This window comes from Scleropages formosus, chromosome 4, assembly GCF_900964775.1.
Source record: "Scleropages formosus chromosome 4, fSclFor1.1, whole genome shotgun sequence".
NCBI lineage: Eukaryota > Metazoa > Chordata > Actinopteri > Osteoglossiformes > Osteoglossidae > Scleropages > Scleropages formosus.
In genome coordinates, this window is record NC_041809.1 from 3,487,892 (window position 1) to 3,507,019 (window position 19,128).

General features: G+C 54.4%; 1 protein-coding gene across 1 annotated transcript; it reads left to right on the forward strand.

Annotated features, from left to right (window-relative positions):
- Nucleotides 1–1,867: 1,867 nt before the first annotated feature.
- Nucleotides 1,868–19,024, forward strand: galm (galactose mutarotase). Its single transcript, XM_018739971.1, has 7 exons — nt 1,868–2,307; nt 4,100–4,254; nt 8,644–8,850; nt 9,602–9,683; nt 12,220–12,370; nt 14,197–14,371; nt 18,689–19,024. The coding sequence occupies exons 1-7, from the start codon at nt 2,121–2,123 to the stop codon at nt 18,764–18,766; spliced, it is 1,035 nt and encodes a 344-aa protein (XP_018595487.1). The 5' UTR covers nt 1,868–2,120; the 3' UTR covers nt 18,767–19,024.
- The last annotated feature ends 104 nt before the right edge of the window (nt 19,025–19,128 follow it).

Below are 19,128 nucleotides of genomic sequence, written 5' to 3' on the forward strand. Positions count from 1 at the left end.
TAAATAGCACAGTGCTTCCAATGAACTGGCATGTGCTAGAGTCTGAAAAGGTCATGGGAAATGACACAGTCTGCCATTGAGATTTTCTGTATTGTTCCTCTGGCGCTTGTTATCATTAATTGAATTTTACACGAAAACATAAACGTGAGTCAGTCGGAACGGAGCAATAACATACTTTCCAAAGGGTGTGCAGCTATAATTACTCCTGTGCTTCCCGCTGTTCAGCCTTGATCCTAAATGACCTGAATAAACCTTCTTCTTGTACCACATTTCCTCTTTAAGCATTCTGTAAAGTTGTTTATCGGTAAAGGAAGTCTTTTACCGAGCAAATACGACTCATTAAAATGTGTGTTAAAACATACACATCCGGCGTTCGTGTGCCACGTCTGTTCCCAGTGGGTCGGCCCCCAGGCACCCTTCGTTCCAGCTGAGCTGTGCGACAACCCAATCCAAAGAATTATTTCCCTAATTGAGCCAGTTTTTCCTGTCTTGCTGACTCCTCGAGAAAGAGGGATCGACGGTTCTGGAAAGAGCTTCTTTTATCCAGAGCTCTGGACGGTTTTCCCCCCATTTGCTGGATGCTCTACGCAAGGATTTTGTGCGAAATAACCAGTTTAAAATATTTGAAAACGAAACCCTCCTGGGCCCGAGGCCTTTAACTACTGCGCCCCCTGCTGCCTGCACGGGGCTGCAGATAAAGCCCTTCTAAAAGGTGCGGCACTTGAGCGAGCGTCCGTTCCTTACACAAGCGCAGCCCTTACGCCTCCAGCCGAGAACCCGACAGGCGCGGCCGAGGCGGACTCGACAAGAGGCGCTTCGCCGCGCGCGTCCCACGCGTCCCCCCGGCGCCTCTCGGGACCACATATCGCCCGAGCCCAGCTCCCGACACGCTTCACGGGCCCCCGTGCTCAGACGTACTATTGAACGTTGATCAAGCGGGCGGCCCACGGGGAAAGGGAGGAGATGGAAGGAGAGCGCAGCCGACCATGGGATTAAATCCCCTGACCGCACAGCTGCGGACGACGTCTGCGGGAATACCGATCGTCAAAGGAGACCGTCTGAGAGGTCAGAGGTCAGGTAAAAACGAAAACGGCTTCAGCGACACCCGTCGCCCTGCCGAACCTCCTCAAAACAGAGCGAATTAACGACGCAGTTGCCACGACACGTGTTCCCGCAGTTTGAACACAGCAATACGGTATGTGTGGAGGGCAAAGGCGTTACAATGGATACGTCGGTCGCCCCCGAGACAAATCCACACAGGTGAACTCGCGGTTTGGTCTCTTTGGAAAACGAGGCCCTTTTCGGGCGCGAAAGGAAAGCGGAATGGCGTAAACCCCCCTTCCAAGTAAAATAAAATAAAATAAAATGAAAATAAAAAAGGCACTCAGACAATTGCATAAAAAAATGCCTACAATATTAATGAGAAACATTTGCTTCAGCTGCCAGTGCTCCCATGGCTTCCACCTAAAAACATATTTAGTGCTAATTACACTATTTAAATAATTTATAACATAATTACAGCGACTATAATTTATAGCGATGCGGCTAATTTGCTGGTGGAAATAAAGAAAGAAAGAAATAAACACGGGTGTAGGTGGTGAGGGAACGGCTTCGAAAGGACCTGTTGAGCAGAGTGTCGCTCGCGCGCTCGAGAAACGGAGGAGCGACTCGCCTGCTCCTCACGCGCACGCAGCGACTCCGCGGCTCTCGTGCGCGAGGAGACACGGACGTGCACCCGCAAGGGTGTCGGATCGAGTCCCGCCGCCCTGTACACTGCTAGTACTGTACTGTACACACTGTACTACGCTTACCGCACTGTACTGAGGCGCGCGCGCGCGCGCTCTGTCGCCTTCTGATGATGCAACGCGGCACTCGGTGTGTCTCGCGCACCGACAGAGGGTTTCAACATACTTTGTGGAACGTCGCTAAACACAAAAGCGATTTTATTTCGGTGGTTTACAACACAGAAAAGGGGGCGGGGGAGGGGAGCGCCGGATTTCGGAGGCTCGACGGTTCGGTTTAGTTCGGTTTCTTTGCGCTGGACTTTGATCCCGTGACGGAAGTGGAGTAAATCATGTGAGGAGGACTGTGTGTGTGTTTCGTGTTTCGTGTGTGTCGCGATGACGGAGGTGAGGCAGGAGCCCTTCGGGCAGATTCCCGGACAGGGATTCGTGGAGCTCTGGACCCTGCGGTCCCGCACCGTCTCCGTACAGCTCTTGTCTCTGGGCTGCGCAATAACGTCCATCTGGTGCAGGGACCGCAGCGGGCAGCTCGGCGACATCGTGCTGGGCTTCGACAGCCTCCGAGGTAAGGAGGTAACGAGGAGGAACAACAGGACGAGTTAAGTGGAGCAGGGCAGGCTGCTGCTGCTGCTGAGAGACTAGGAAAACACAGTGAAACAGTGTGAAAACAGAGTAACGGGCTGCTGACAAACACACAGTGTAACATAGTGGAACAACAAAGCAGTGAAACAGTGGAAAATGGGCAGAACTAACAAAGAGAAGAATGTGAAACAGAGTAACAGACTGTAACAAAGTAAACAAACAGTTTGGGGGCAGCTGGTACCGTACTGGTTACAGCTACTGCTTTTGGACCCCAAGGTCGCAGGTTCAAATCCCACCTCCAGCTGTTGTACCCTTGAGCAAGGTACTTACCCTGAATTGCTCCAGTAAAATCACCCAGCTGTATAAATGGGGGGTCGCGGGGAACCGGAGCCTACCCGGCAACACAGGGCGCAAGGCCGGAGGGGGAGGGGACACACCCGGGACGGGACGCCAGTCCGCCGCAAGGCACCCCAAGTGGGACTCGAACCCCAGACCCACGGGAGTGTGTGTGTATAAATGCGTAAATAAACGTAGGTAGACTAACATAGTAAATGGCTTTGGAGAAAAGTGTCACAAAAACAAATACGAGTAAATATGCAGTGAAACAGTGTAACGAACTACAATGAAAAAGTGTAACAAATCAGTGACGCGGACAGTGTAACTTACTGCAACACCGCAGCAGCGTAACGCAGTCGGAGCAAACCGCTGAAACGGTGTGACGGACGGTACGAAAACACAGTACCGAAACGGCGTAAGAAACTGTAAGAAAAGCCAGGAAAAGCGTAAGATCGGTGAAACGCTCATGAAGTGCGAGAGAACACACTCGTGTGACAGTGTGACAACGTAACCCAGCAGGGAGAGACGGTAAGAAAACCGAGCAGTAAAACAGTGAGTACAAAGCGTAACGGTAAAACACACCGTCGGCAGACGGAGCGGTCAAGGGGTGTGTGTCCGCCTGAGACCAAAGTTAACAGAAAACAGGCTCGTGAACAGCGAGTAAATATGAATGTCAGAATTGAAATTATGGAAGAAGATCCCCTCATAATGAATACAGCGAAGTGGTACTAAACATGGTACTAAACATGGTTTCTTACAGTAATATTGCACTGATGTCCTGACACTAAAGGTACATTAAAGGTAAAATGCCCACTGTATTACTATGCTGAAATGGTAAAGTGAAGGTACGTTTGAGAGTAACGGTTTAGCGAAAGTAAAATGAAGAAAGTCAACAGCTTGTGAACCCTGGACCCCGGGGCTGCGGGTGCGAACGCTCCTCTTGACCGATACCACTTCACTCTGGAACTGGAGTGGGAATTTTTCTGCGTTTTAATTATTTTTTTCTCCCGTTGAAAGGCAGAAGAGGACGGACCGTAGCGGTAGGGCGATAATTAGTTCGCGGAAGGATCGGTTACGTCGAGACGACGTTCGTAGAGGAGACGTTATGCTGCGAAACCGCCCGGAGAAAGGAGGATTGTTACAGAAGCCAAGGCCTGCAGATACGAAAGTGAACACGAGTTCGAAAATGTTCACGTTCACTTAGGGGGATGAAGACGCTGCGCTCGTGGGGCCCCGTTTCTCGTTTCGGTGTTCGTTCTTACCTCGAACGCACCGCCTCTCACCGAATGCGTCTCGCGTTTGATGCTCGGCGCTGCCGGGCCTGCGGACTCGCCGATTCCACCGCCGCTCATGTACGGACAGTCGCGCCAGAGATGTTGGATCCTTGCTTTTCCGCCTTTGGTTGCGGGGGTGCCTCTGACGCCAGTGTTTTCTTGCAGGTTATCTGAATAATACCCGATACTTCGGAGCGGTCGTCGGACGGGTCGCCAATAGGATCGCCGGAGGGAAGTTTGCGGTCGATGGGAAGGAGTATCAGCTGGCCATCAATAACGGCCCCAACGCCCTTCACGGGGGACTGCGGGGTTTTGATAAGGTAAAGTGATCAATAAAAAAACAAGCAGCAAGCAAAAAAGAGAAATGAGCCCACATAAGCGATCCATGACCCCTTTGGCCTCACACACAAATGGTCAAGAGAGGAGCGGCTCCACATTTTACCATCTTTTTTTTTCTTTTTTTTTCTTTTTTACCCTTTAGGGAATCCTCACTTCCTCATCTCGGTCTCGTCTTCCTTCAATATTTATGAGTCGTGCAGTTTTATTTATATCACTGCTCCTTTGATGCTCGTTGTATCGTAGTGGCATCTTGACACGTTTCTGTTGCTGCCCATTCGACAGTCGCATGTAAATAACCCCGTTGAGGAAGAACGGAGCCACGCGACATCCCTTTGTTCGGGCGATTATGCGAGCGACCGAGCGGCGCCTTTTAATTGCCCCTCTTCCCTTGGCTCTGGAGTGGCTGAGGAGTGTGTGTATCTGATGTCCCCGAGCTGACACCTGGAATCAAAGGGGAATCGCTGCTCCTCTGGGCCCGTGGGGAGGGAAGAGGGGGGTGGGTTACGACTCTGTATTCAAATCGTGCGTTATCGTTGCGCGTGTCTACAGACAAGCCTGGAACGAGGAAAATCCATTGCTGGAACGACAGGCGTAAGTGGCGGTTTTCCCGCGAGCGTGGCGCTGCCCTTGTTGGCGACCTTGCGGCCGCAGCTCGTCTCGGGGTTAAAGCCAGACTCGCATAATTAGCGTCACACGTGGATATTTGGGCTCCCTTGCCCCACCTGCCACCCCTTATATCTCATCCAGAAAATGCGAGGCAAGGCCCCCTTCGTCTTTCGTTTACCTGCTCCGCGCTCGCAGCGATGCTGCTGTTGGCGGCAGTACGGAGGAGGAGGAAGAGGAGGAGGAATTCCATCCTGGCCTGCGTCAGGACCGCACGAAGCGGGACATTAATGTGCTCGCTGCTGTGCTGCAACACCTGTTAAAAAGAAAAGAAAAAAACAAGTGATTTATAGGATGGAAAGTTCTGCCCCCCCCCCAGGTCATTAAGGCCGTTTCCCTCCCCCTGCAGGCACACTTGGCCTGGAGAGTATTGACCGGCGTTGTGTCCGCCCTAATGCACACTAATGGCGAACGATTCGCCCGCCGCTCCAAACAATTGCATTTGCGGGCAGCGTGTAAGTGACGGAATAGCAGCCCCCGCCATCCGTCCCTGGAACAGAAGTGCATCCTGGGAAGCACCGCTTGCCGGGCAGAGGCAATCCTCGCCTCCGCAGCAAGGATTTTCTTATCGGCGCCGGATCGCTTTCCTCTTTGACACGCAGGGAGCCGCCGGTGACCTTCCGCAAAGACGGCGGCCGCCCGTTATCCGAAGAGCCCGGCCGGAGTGGCGCGAGCCCGGCCTGCCTTAGCAACGCGTAACCGATGAAGGCGGAAGTCGTGTCACCTTGAAAAGCTTTTGAAGAAGGCCCCAAGACGGTCTCCCCGGAAACGAATCTCCCTCCGCGGTTCATCCCTCCGACGCGTAAATCCGTTTTGACGCGATCGGCGGCTCTCTCCCTTTCGGCGAGCGTACCTCTCGTGCTCAGTATGCGATCGGAGTTTGCGCTCGTATCCCAAGACAGATGCAGTCTCTTATTCCTTCGTTATGCCTGATGTCTGGCGTAAGTCCCTCTCAGATCACAGCTGAACCCTCTTGAGCAAACATAGTGATTGATAAAATAAACGAGGAGCATCGGGCCATAAAAGCCTAACGATGGAGGTGAACCGCCCCAGTGTGTTTTACCGGAGTTAAAACTGACGGCACTTACCCTGTGGCCGGTTCTCAGATTGTTTGCGTAGAAGCTGCGTGTCAATCAACGCGATGCCATCAGCATATGAGTAAAGAGTGAACTGAGTAAACGCGGGGATGTGGCCCCCTCCCTCTGGGGACTGGCCCTCGGGCACAAGGCGATAAGGTAAAACGCTTGGATGGGCACAGAGGGGATAACAAGGTAAGATCCCTCCTTACTCTCTCTGGCTGTTACCCTCGTTGCCGAGGCTTGCAGTCAGTCAAACTCCACTGTCCGCAGGCGATGACGTAGGAAAGGTCGTCACCCCTCCCCGCTTTGGTGGGACGGACATCTAGCAGCCTAGGACCTTGATGGGTTCAGATGGGATTATCATGTAGTCTTAAGAGGTTTGTTCAGGAGCTTCTCGTGAACCTTCATGGGTGAATTCCTGGGTCCCCCCCCTTGATTAGGTGACAGATCCTTCATTTGATTCAAATCAGCAGGATCCAGAGGTCGCTCTTCTGACAAGTTCTGCTAAAGTCTTGTATAAACAGGCCAAAAACACACTGGCAAAGGAGATCAGAGTGGCTAAGAGAAACTACTCTGAAAAGCTGAAGAAACAGTTTTCAGCCAACGATCCTGTATCAGTGTGGAAAGGCCTGAAAGACATCACAAATTACAAGACACCACCCCCCGGCACCGTGTCAACTCAACAACTAGCCAACGATTTGAATGAGTTTTATTGTAGGTTTGATAAACCCTGTCTCACACCCCACAACCATTCAGACCCTCTCTCCACGAATCAATTAACACCTCCAGTAACCCCCACCTTCCCCCCTCCTGCACCTTTGATCTGCGAAGAGGAGGTGCGTCGGGTCTTCGTCAAACAGAAGACAAGGAAAGCACCAGGCCCAGACGGCGTCTCACCGGCCTGCCTAAAAACCTGTGCTGACTAGCTGGCCCCTATCTTCACAAAGGTCTTCAACAGATCACTGGAGCTGTGTGAAGTTCCTTCCTGCTTCAAACGCTCCACCATCATCCCCATCCCGAAGAAACCCAAAATCACAGGACTTAATGACTACAGACCTGTCGCCCTAACGTCTGTGGTCATGAAGTCACTTGAAAAACTGGTGTTGGCCTACCTGAAGGACATCACTGGACCATTGCTGGACCCCCTGCAGTTTGCTTACCGAGCAAACAGGTCTGTGGATGATGCAGTCAACATGGGACTGCAATACATTCTACAACATCTGGACAAACCAGGGACTTATGTGAGGATCCTGTTCGTGGACTTCAGCTCAGCCTTCAACACCGTCATCCCACACCTCCTCCTGTCCAAATAAACCCAACTCTCTGTGCCCGCCTCCATCTGTCGGTGGATCACCAACTTTCTGACAGACAGGCAGCAGATAGTGAGGCTGGGAAAATTCTCATCCAATACTCGCACCATCAGTACTGGCGCCCCCCAGGGATGTTTGCTCTCCCCACTGCTCTTCTCCCTGTACACCAACGACTGCACCGCTAAAGACCCCTCTGTCAAACTCCTAAAGTTCGCACACGGCACCACACCCATCGGCCTCATCCGGGATGGCGACGAGTCTGCTTACGGACAGGAGGTCCAAGAGCTGGCTGTCTGGTGCAGTCATAACAACCTAGAGCTGAACACGCTCAAAACAGTGGAGATGATCGTAGACTTCAGGAGAAACACCTCAGCATTATCCCCACTCACCATCATGAACAGCACTGTGGCAACAGTGGAGTCATTCAGGTTCCTGGGCACCACCATCTCACAGGACCTGAAGTGGGAGTTCCACATAGACTCCATCGTGAAGAAGGCCCAGCAGAGGTTGTACTTCCTTCGCCAGCTGAGGAAGTTCAACCTGCCACAGGAGCTACTGATGAAATTCTACTCCGCAGTCATCGAGTCCGTCCTCTGCACCTCTATAACTGTCCGGTTCGGCTCAGCTACGAAGTCAGACATGAGAAGACTGCAGCGGATAGTTCGGACTCCTGGAAGAATCATCGGCACATCCCCCCCAGCTCTCCGAGAACTGCACTCGTCCAAAGTCAGTAAAAGGGCTAGCAAAATCATTCTAGACCCCTCGCATCCAGGCCACTTCCTCTTCGAACCTTTGCCATCTGGCCGGCGCTACAGAGCACTGAGCACCAGGACAGCCAGGCACAAGAAAAGTTTCTTTCCTCAGGCCATCTACCTCATGAACACCTAAATCTCTCCCCTAGAGAGTAAACCAGTGCAATACATAATGCTATTTATATTTATGACTTTTTATCACATCATATCTCTTCTCACACTCCCTTCCTTTTGTAACTAGTGACTATTTTTGTATATAATATATGAAAATATACAGTACCCAGTATTTTTCATCCCTTATTCACATACTCTATCTTCTCATCTATCTTGCCACTGTCATTCTGTCTGTGCTGTGGTAGTTCCTGTCACCAAGACAAATTCCTTGTATGTGTGAACATACCTGGCAATAAAGCTCGTTCTGATTCTGATTCTGATTCTGATTCTAAATGCTGCTGAAACGATCAATAATTGTGCCGGTTGGTGCGTGACGCACGATCGCTTACCGCAGTTAGGCGGCGCTGTCTCTTCCATCCCTCTTGCCTTCACCCCGTCCCACTGTGCTGCAGGCGATCTGGGCCACGCAGGCGGCGGATGGTGGCGTGAAGCTGACGCTGACCAGCCCCGACGGCGACGAGGGCTACCCTGGCGAGCTGAAGGCCTCCGTCACCTACACCCTGGAGGGGGACACGCTCTCCATCCAGTACCACGCCTGCTCCAGTCAGACCACACCTATAAACATGACCAACCACTCCTACTTCAACCTGGCTGGCCAGGTAAGGGAAACGTGCGTGCGGTCAGCTCAGCGGTGCGCGCGGTCCTCGTTCCGCAGACCGTCACGGAGTCACCACCGTCACGCAGGAGGGATGTGGCAGTGCGATGGAGAGCGGCGTGTTCTCGTGTTGCTCTCTTTCAGCTTCCGTTACATCATGGTGGAAAGGAGCATGCCGACACGCGTTCTCCGTTTTTTACATTTGCGCAACCGTTACCGTTAACCGACTGCCCAGTACGGGGTCGCCGTGGTCCGGAGCCTATTCTGGAATCACAGGGTGCGAGGCAGGCTACACGGCGGACGGGACGCCGTGGCATCCATCAATCACGCGCAAGTCATTTACTCCAACGTTCACACACACAGTGAGTGCAATTTGGAGTCACAAATTCACCTCAAATACCTCTTTGGACTGTGGGAGGAAACCAGAGCACGGGAAGAACGTGCAAGCTCCACACAGACCAAGCCCAGTTCGAACCTACGTCCGAACCCACAGCCCGGGATCCATGAGGCACCAGCGCTACTTGCTGAACCCCCCTTCCCCCCCCGTGTCCATTTCAACAGAGCAATAACCCATATTCCTCACATTCTTTGCCACACGATAACATTTGTGACGTTCGATTGTTACTACCTTACATACATTATACATCCCGCTGTCTTCCAACTGCATGAGATACTTCCTTGATGAACATATATGAAGTAAAATGAAGCTGTGGAATTGCTTTCCTCGGTGGATCACCGACATGTCCATCTTCCAGGGGGCTCCTGACATATATGACCATGTGGTGTCCATCACAGCTGATGCCTTCCTGCCTGTCGATGACACCATGATCCCCACAGGTTGGTAGCGCCTCCGCAGCGTGCCGTTTCGCTCGGGTCTAACAGACATGTGCGCGTGTCTCTAAAAAGCCTCTTAGCGGGGCTGATGCCTGACTTACGGAAGGTTTTTACCGTGCTTCTTCTGGAGCGGGCACCTCTAAACCAGCCTGGGGGTTTGTTGCGTACGGAGAAGCACGGCGGGCAGGATCTCGTTGACTTCTGTCGAGACTCTCCGTTGAGGCGAGACCCGCCTCGTCCCGCAGCTCCGAGGAGAAGCGCCGCGAGGTTCACGCGGGAGAGCTCAGCGGTTCGAGGCGCTGCCGTCGCTCTCTCTCGCAGCAGCCGAATTTCAGAACAGGCTGCCATGGAAACGCGTACACACACACACACACACACACACTTCGCACACACGCGTGCTCGAGGGTTTCATATCGATCCGGCACGGCGGGGGTGGGGTGAAGGGGCCATCAGCTAAGGCTCCGCGATCCCTCGGAATTGAAACGTATCTGAAGCGGGACTGCGCTCGGGTCCCGGGAAGCTGATGGGAGTACTAATGGGGGCTTGTTAGGAAGTAAGGCCGCCGTGCGCAGCCCCTCTCGTTAAGATGACCTCCGGCCTCCCCGGGCAGTCGCCGGGCAACACGCTTCGCCGGACTCGAACCCGTTGACGGGAGAGACGTTAAATACGGACGTGCGGATCCCGGCAAAACCCTCCCCTTCCTCACTTCTACACGCATCTATTAATTTATATTTTCGCACAACCGCTCGTTCGGACTCGAGCGGGAGGAGAGCACTCGTGCGGATATCGCGAAGCGAAACGGCAGCGTACGTTAAAACGAGAAGTAAGCTTTTCCCCTGCTTCCGGAGCGTGCGGCAAGCGCGCGTGACTCGCGTTAGGAGCAATCCGACAACGAGAACGCGAACGGCAGCGTCGTATCCGCCTGCGGCGTTGGGTCGTGGTTTAGCGGGGGGTGCAAGGGACTGAGCTGGAGGAGGCATCTTGGGGGGCATCGTGGGAAATACGTACACAAACACACTGAGCCAGATTCAAACCTATGTCCAACTGTGCAGCCCAAGAGGTGTAGACACTCACTACCCACTGTGCCACCGGTTTATCCCAAAGAGTGGTAAAACGGGTCAGCGGTCCCTGGTCTCCTGATCCTTTGTGGTTAAAAGGGAGTGAAAGAAAGGCTAGCCCCCCCACACACACACACACACACACACACACACACACAGATGGCAAATAACTGCGGCCGCTCTGTCTGTCGGCGGGGGGGGGATCACAGTTTTTGATGGGGTAGTAAAATAGAACAGTGGTGTTTTTTCCAGCGAGAGGGTGGTACTTTACCGTACGCAGAAGGGGACGTGTTTTATTGCCCTTTACGTTTTGCCCACATGTTATGCTCTTGTATGGATGGAATTGCATTCCCCCCCCTTCCCCACTTTGGGCAAATAGCTTCGCTGTGAACTGGAGGAGATGTACTGAGAATGTGGCCCTTTGGCCTGAATCGCAGCCAGAGACGTTTACATTTTGAACCAAGAGGCACTTTGGCAGATGCAGAGGTTCAGACGGGCGAATTCATTGCGGCCGATGGCTGGCTGAGCCCGCGGGGAGCGGGACGGACGACTAGGAGCCCGAGTCGGCGTGCGGCTCGGTGCGTTCGGTGCGTCCGCCGGGAGGCCGAAGCGGCTCCGCGTGGAATTCCGGCCGGGGCGTCGAACCCGAGTCCCGCGGAGCTGAACTACGACCCCCCGCCCCCCCGTCCGCCGGAGACCCGAACGAGTACATCCAGTTTGCGCTTGTTGCGCCGAAGGGCGACCCCCACACGCTCTCGCTGCGGTTCCCCGATCCTCCAGTTCTAACCGCTGCGCCGCTTTGTTCTGCTCGCGATTCGTCGCGCCGGCGAACGCCGCGCCGCGCGATATTAGCCTTTCTCTGCCTTTTAATTTCCGTCTGGCTTCCGGTGCCGGACATGAAAAGCGGGGAATAAGCGACGCCGTCGATCTGATTGATACCCGGCGCAAAGGGAGAGATATTTTTAAGCTGTGAAATTGCAGGGGTTCAGCGGGGGGTGGACACAAAAGGAAATGTGAGTCATAAGTGGTGCTGCTTAGCGCGCTGAAAATGAGCAATATGATCAGACGCTGGTTACGCAACCAGAGATTTTTTTCCCCTTCCTGCAGTAAGTGGTGCCCTAGAACATCGTGATGACTGGGATAACCCACACAAAGTACATTTTTTTGGAAATTAAGATTTTAGCTTGATATTGTCCTAAGGGATCCTGCCAAACTGGCAGCTTATCGCTTGTTCACTGACACACACACACACACACACACACACACACACACACACACACACACACACACCAATCGGAAATGGAATGAAAAACAATATTGAGATAACCGCCTCGCCTGGCGTTGCCGGTTTGGAGATGGAGAACTTCTCTTTTTTTCGTGTTCTTCTCCAGACTCAGCTGACAGAAGTTGGGGGGGGTTTTGGGGGGTTGGTGGCCATCAGATCAATAAATCACATCTCTGTGTGTCTCTCTTCTCCGCAGGGGAAGTGAGAGCGGTGGATGGCACGCCCTTTGACCTCCGCAGCCCCGTGTTGATCGGACCTCGTTTGAGAGACGCGCCGGGTCCGGGTTTCGACCACAACTTCTGCCTGCGGTCCCCCGGGGAGCCACGGGCAGAGAGACGCTGCGCAAGGTTAGACAACCCTGACCCTTAACCGCATCTCACGGCCGGCTGCGCCTACGCGGGCGCTTTCAGCGCAGGAAACAAGATCGTTGCCCTCTGACGCAGCTTTTCTGTTCGCGCAACTCGTTAGTCAGCTTTGACGCCCCGACGCGCTAATGGCCGAGTTCGGAGGACCGGGGCGCCGTTCCGAGTCAGACCTCTTTAAAAGTTTTCTGTCGCGTCCTCGTTCGGTGCTGGGAGGACACACGCCTGGAACTGCAGTTACCCCCGGGGGCGGAGCAAGTTTTTTGCCTGTCGGGAAAGTACGACGGCGGCAGCGGCGACGGGAAACGGATGAACTGGCACTTTTCGGCGTTTCGCGTCACGTTCGCGTCCCCCTTTACGCGCCTCCTCTCCCGGGCCGCGGCGTGAGGTTTTTCCCACTTTTCCTCGGGGTGATGTGTGCCTGCGTGTGGCTGGGACACTCCTCCCGTGAACCGCGCCGCTCCGAGCTGACGAGCCCTGGGGCCTGAGCGGAGGAGGCCGCGTAACCGGAGGGCAGACTCCCTCGAGGGAACGGCGTGAGCGCCGTCAGATCCCGCAGTCGGCCCGCGTGCTCAAGTTCGCCGAGCGGCGCGAACTTGTCACGGTGTTTCCGTTGCCATTAGCAACCGGCTGTGCCCCCCCCCCCCCCCCATGTTTTTGCCTCTTCTGCAAACAAAGTGTTAAAACCATCAATCCATCCAGTGTCAGTAAGTGTCCAGCGCAGGGTTGCCGTGTTCCAGAGTCTATCCCGGAAACACGGGGCGAGAGGTGGGATACACACTGGCCAGGAGAGCGGTCCAGCGCAGGCCGATCACATACGGTCTGCAAATCAGATTCACCTTTTCCAAAACGTGTCTTTGGACTGCGGGAGGAAACCAGAGCACCTGGAGGAGAGCCACACAGACACGGGGAGAACTTTCAAACTCCCCACAGACCAGCCTGGTTTCGAACCCACATCCAAAACCGGCTGCACTGAGCTCTGAGGAAGCAGCGCTACGCGCTGTACCGCGGCGCTGCCGAAGTGCTACAAACCACATGAGAAAATGTTGAAGAGCTGCAAGAGGCTGAACTGGATGACAGCGGTGGGCAATGAAATGCTGCTCCAGCTTTCCAGCACTTGGCTTAGATCACGCAGCCCAGGCTGGTCTTGTTGAAACACAGCGCAGGTTGGTTGCTACCTACCGACCGCGGTACGAGAGGGGTCAGATTCGCACCGTGCCCTCGGCGAACGGCGCCGGCCACACGCTCGGCCCGTTAGGCCTCCCGAAAGCAGGAGTCACGGTTGCCATGGAGCGCCCCGCATATCCTCGGCATCTCTGCCGCAGCTCGCGGCCCCTTCCTCTGTGCGTGGCCGTGCCAGACGCACCGCGGGAGGAGCCTGTGCCGAGGCGAGCAGCTTCCCGCGCAGCTGTCCGGCTGGCGGCGGGAGGCCGCGGCACGAGCAGCTGGAGCTGATGGGACCCAGGAGGCGGGAGGGGAAAAACAACGTGTCTGTGGGCTCACATCCCATTTATTTACTTCTATTGTTATTGACCGGCCACCAAAAAAAAAAAAAAAATCCATGTTTCTTCTTGCTGGATGTTGAATTGGAACAAATGATGGTAAGCCTGTAAACAGACACGATGTATCGAATTAGAAGCTATCGATCTCTATGAAAACACCGCGCTCCCTCGCCGGACACCGTGTCACGGTAGGGAAGGTCACCTGAGGAACGTAGAGCCGGAGGACCGCGGGCGATGCGTCTTCCAGCGGTTTCTCATCGAGAGCGGAAGGTCACCCCTCCCTTCCGCTCTTTCGTTTTGTCCCCACAGGGTCCACCACCCCGCGAGCGGCCGGCTCCTGGAGGTGAGCACCACCCAGCCCGGCGTGCAGTTTTACACCGCCAACTTTCTGGACGGAACGGCGAGAGGCAAGGGCGGCGCCACCTACCCCAAGCACAGCGCTTTCTGCCTGGAGACGCAGAATTGGCCCGACGCCGTCAACAAGGTACAGCGGGAAGCGAGAGTTTCCCCGGCGGCCGAAACCCCCTCCGATGAGAGGATGAGGCGCTTCCTCGTGCTCCCAGCCCATTACTATTTAATTAGCCTGATTTATTGATCAACTACTCACATTAAATACTGCTTTGAAGGCTTTCAAATATTTTATTGGCCTACTGCTCTTGGAATCGTGAATCTTGGAGGAACGGCTTTAACGACGCCCATTTAGGCTAATGATTAAAGAGCCGCACGCGAGAGAAAGATCCGACGTGGCGCGTTTGCGTTTTTAAGGAGCGCCTGTCTGCTCCGGTAGAGAGGGGTCTGGTTTCGCTGGTGGAAAAAGTGTAAATCTTCCCTTCAGGATGCGTGAAGCGCGCAATCAAAGGGCTCCACGTCGGGCTCCTCGAAGAGGATCTTAAACATTGGCTTTGAACGCGGATCGACTTCGCCGTTTCACGGTAGCTCTTTGCCGCAGCGAAAAACGGGGAGGCTCTCGGTCATCGCACGCTTGCGATGACGCACAGAGCAGTGCAGACGTTGATAGAATTCCTTCCTTGTTTCTTAGCTCATTTAACTCGGAGGAAACGGCGAAAACGGGACGAGCCCAGCCTCGTTTGATGCGCCATTATGAGTTTTCGTCGTGCGGGCGGGTCTCGGCACCGGGAAAGTTCTAGTGGCCCGAGGGCCAGAGCTCGTCCTCCAGGCACCGGAGGGATGGGATGTGGTCGTGTTCTCGGTGCGCCGATGACTAACGCGCGTGGGGCGTTGACGGCCAACACTACAGCATCCCCTTCAGTCCCTGTTCTCTGGGGGCGGAGAGTCAGAGAAGAAGTGAAACAGAGATTGGGGGGGGGGCTGGAGGGTGAGTGAGCGGAGCTGGAGAAGCGCTCGGCGGGAGCGAGTTGGCGTTCCACGCAAGCTCGAGGGAGGGAGGGACACGTAGAGAGCGAGCGAAGGGGACGCGAAGGCAGGGAGCAGCTCAGATGAGGCACCGTAACAAGTCCGTCGCTTATTCTTTTTCCTTAATTCACTCTTTGAGCCGCCGCTCCTCCAAAGCGACTCAAACCGTGAGGTTTGTACACTAAGCTACTTACAGGGATCGACCCATCGATACAGATGGGGATTTCTTACTGTATCGATTCAGCGGAAGCGCCTCGATCGAGGGCGCCGGCGCAGGTGTGCGGAGTCGAACCCGGGTCGCTGGACTGAGAGGCGACGGCTCCAGCTGCTACCCCACCCGCTGTTCAGGCGGAGCAGTTTCGGAAGTAGGAACTGCCCTCGTTCCCTACTGCCTCACCCCCACCCATCTGGCGTGCGTGAACCTTAGCATTTGGGCTTTGTTGGCCTGAGGGATGAGGGCGGAGACGGCGTTTCGGTAAGAGGGGGCTGCGGTTCGAGCCGTGACACAGGAGCACGTAGCTCACCTACTGCCAAAGGGCGGGTTGCATTTTTAATGCTCTTCTCCCCCAATACAGTTTCAACGCAAAGTTGCGCAACATCGAAATTATCGCGGCGATTCGCGCCATCGAGCTGCATAATGGAAACGCCCGTAATGGCGAGCGTGAAAGATTTATGGAGCAGTAAATATGCCTTTCCATATTGCGGCCTTTCGTTTTCCAGACGCCGCACAACACAACAGTAAGAGATCAAGTGCCTTCGAAGATCTCAGGGCTTTCGTGATAAGAAAGTCCTCAGTCTTTACCGCGGTAAGAGTGCTGTACAAATGTGGTTCACGTACCGTGCCGCGAGTTGCTGGTGTAACTCCAAAACGGGTACAGGGAGCAGGGTAAGCGGGTCAGAGCTGACACTTAGCGAAAGTGGGCAACACAAAATGAGCAGAGGAAAAACTGCCGTCGTGGCCATTCTGAGCGCTAATCAAACACGCGAGTCTTGCGTGTCGTGGGATTTTGAACACGTGATCCGTGTCTCAACGCAATGCGCGGTTAGAGTCGACGGCGCGCCTAGAGGTGAGGCCCCAGGGACGCTGCTCCGGGACACTCGGCTGTTTCTGCGGGGAACGGCGGCCGCTTCCATTTCCTCCCAGAAACGAAATGCAGGGGAAGTGAAAAGGGGGTTTGAAACCCACCCTGGCAGGAAGGAGCCCACATCAAGCCGCCGAGGCCCTTCACGCTTCGTTCGCCGGGTCCCTAATCCCACTCGCCAGCGGTCCGGTCACGTTCGACGGATACTGCCGGCCTAATTCACCGTGACCGCGACGGGCGGGCAAACCCCGCACCGGCACCTGCCAGCCGCCATCTCGCCGCTCATCCCAGCCCGCCCCCAACCCCCGTCCCCCCCCCCGGCGGTGGCGGCAGCAATTTGTCAAATCAGTGCTGTGTGTCTGCAGTGGAGGTGCGTGTATTAAATTGACATTCACGCTTAAGTTAATTTGCACGGGTTGGTGCCGACGGCATCGGGCCTCGGAAAACCAAAATCGCTACGCCAATAACGGCGAATAATTGTTGCCAGAGCGGCGCATTATTGTGTGTACAGTGAGCGCCGGCGGTTTTATCTTTCCGAGGAGGAAGCAAAAGGTTTCTGGAAACAAAGCGGCGCTCAATTCGAGACACGGCAGGGTGCTTTCGGTGGCAACTTAATAGCGCACTATTTCTACTTCTGGTGCATTAATGGTTGGCAATTTTCTGGCCGGTAATTATAGCCTTTGTGTTTCAGCCAGCTGCAGTTACGTGGAGCACATTCTGAACGGCGCGAGCCGGCATTGTGGTCACGGGAGGCTGCGGGGGGGAAAGAGGGGAGAGGGGTGCCCACCGTGAGGCTGCCATTTGCATTGGACTGAGCTCAAGAACAAAGCGAGCAGGCAAATGACAGATTGAGAAGCACTTCAATTTGCATATATATCAAACCACGGCGCGCACGGGTTCGACGCTCCGCTTTAAACTCCGCGGGCAGTGGCGGCGGCAGAAAGCATCAAAAATAGAAAATGAGAAGTGAGCTTGAAACGGCGTGGCAGATTTCGGCGATCACAGCGTTTGCGGGAGGTCAGGTCAGACCTTTTCGTTTGCGTCACGTGCGTTTGCCTCCGCTTTTCATTCACGCGCTTTGGTTCGTGAGCCCTTCGGCCGTCCTCGACTCGATTCCCTTTTTCGGTTCTGGTTATTCATCGCGGTTCCCTAACGCGTAGGGCGCCTGCTGGATTCGGGTGCGAGGAGTCGGCCGGAAGGGGTATAAGAGCAGACCTCCTCCGGGACCCTTGCGGCTGCAAACCCTCAGGATCGCCGAAAACGACAGGCCTGCCCGAAGTCAACAAGTCGTAAGCAGGTTTGTTTGTACTGCAGACGACAAATTGTAGAAAGGCTTTAGGCAGGCCGAGCCCCGCACACCGATCATGTGGTGCGCAACTCTTGGAGACGGGTCAGCTCCCGACTCAATTCTGTATTCCGTACCATAGCAACCACCTCCGCAGCTGCATATCCCTAGCAACCAGCGTAGGCCCCGTTACCCACACATCGCGCTCACGTTACATAACGCGGCAGACTGTCAGAATGCCATTCAGCTGCATAGCAACAAACAAATAGCGGGGAGATGGCGCTGGGTCCGGACGTCCGTGAAGAGACAGCGGCAGCAGATGGCTAATTGGCTCATCGGTTCGTCCATCCTTTGCGCGCGATTCCCTGCGTTCCTCCTCCCGTCGCTTCGGCCCATCAGCTCTGCTGGGCGTCCTCATCTTAACGCCTTTGGTGCTTCTTTTGACACCCAGGGTTGGTATTCGGGGGCTTTAAGGGCTCTAGGTTTCTGCCGGAGCAGACAGGAAACCAGCCGAGTGCTCAGACATAGACTTTTGGAGGACATGAGCTCACAGCCTATAAATACTGCTTCAAGCAGCCACTTTAACCACCAGTTTAGAAGTCATCACTTCTGGAGAAATGGAGAAGATGACAGGCGTGCGGAGGTCAGGAGAGGCCCAGAGAAGCGACAGATTAATGCGTGTATCGTTGGAGCGAGATGGCGGCGTGTTCAGCGAGAGGGATCGCCTTGAGCTGCATGGCAGACGAAGGCCAGCGGTTCAGCCTTGAACGAGTTCCAGTACAGTAAACCAGCAGCGCTCTGATGCCGTTTGTCTGCCTTGGAGCAACCAGAGGAGAAATGAGTTGGAAGAGTGGTGGGGGTTCTGTCTGTGCTACCGGGAGCACAGCTCAGTTTGATCCGCCGGACAAGTGAAAGAAGTCACTACCAGGGTGCCTACCTTGCTGCGTGCCCTTTCTTCTGCCCTCCCACTAAAATCCTACCTCCTTCTATAATGCGGGGCCTTCTGGACGAAACGTAGAACAAGGATCTTCCAGATAACCTCCTGCCTCCTCTTTTTCAGCCCCAATTCCCCGATGCGCTGCTGAGGCCCGGAGAGGAGTACAGTCACACCACCCGCTTCACCTTCTCCGCTGTTTGAGGAGCCCCTGAGAAGAACACGCTCATGAGGTGATGCTGCTCAAGAGCGAGGATCGCAAAGTCTGAGGTCTTTCCAAGATGCCTTTGCGTAGATAAGTGGAGAGATTGAAATAACGTGAATGTTACCCACCAGTTGCGTTGACTGTTAAATCGCTCCACACTTAATGTCAATTTTACACATTCTAACACTGAACTGCTTTTCTCTGGAATTGTAAGTGAAAAGGGAAAACGTCATTAAAAGTGATGCTAAATCATGGTACTTTTCAGCTCTTTACTTTTAATTTGAAACGAAAGAGTGGGACACGAACCTCCCAGCTGCTCATGTGGGAGTCGTGTTATTGGCTGCAAGAATCTGCACTAGCT

Bases quoted from the DNA above. Each gene is read 5' to 3' on its own strand.
- galm (XM_018739971.1), top strand. From the start codon at position 2,121: ATGACGGAGGTGAGGCAGGAGCCCTTCGGGCAGATTCCCGGACAGGGA. The intron at 8,851-9,601 runs GTAAGGGAAACG...TCCATCTTCCAG, and splicing joins ACTTCAACCTGGCTGGCCAG to GGGGCTCCTGACATATATGA. The intron at 14,372-18,688 runs GTACAGCGGGAA...CCTCTTTTTCAG, and splicing joins GGCCCGACGCCGTCAACAAG to CCCCAATTCCCCGATGCGCT.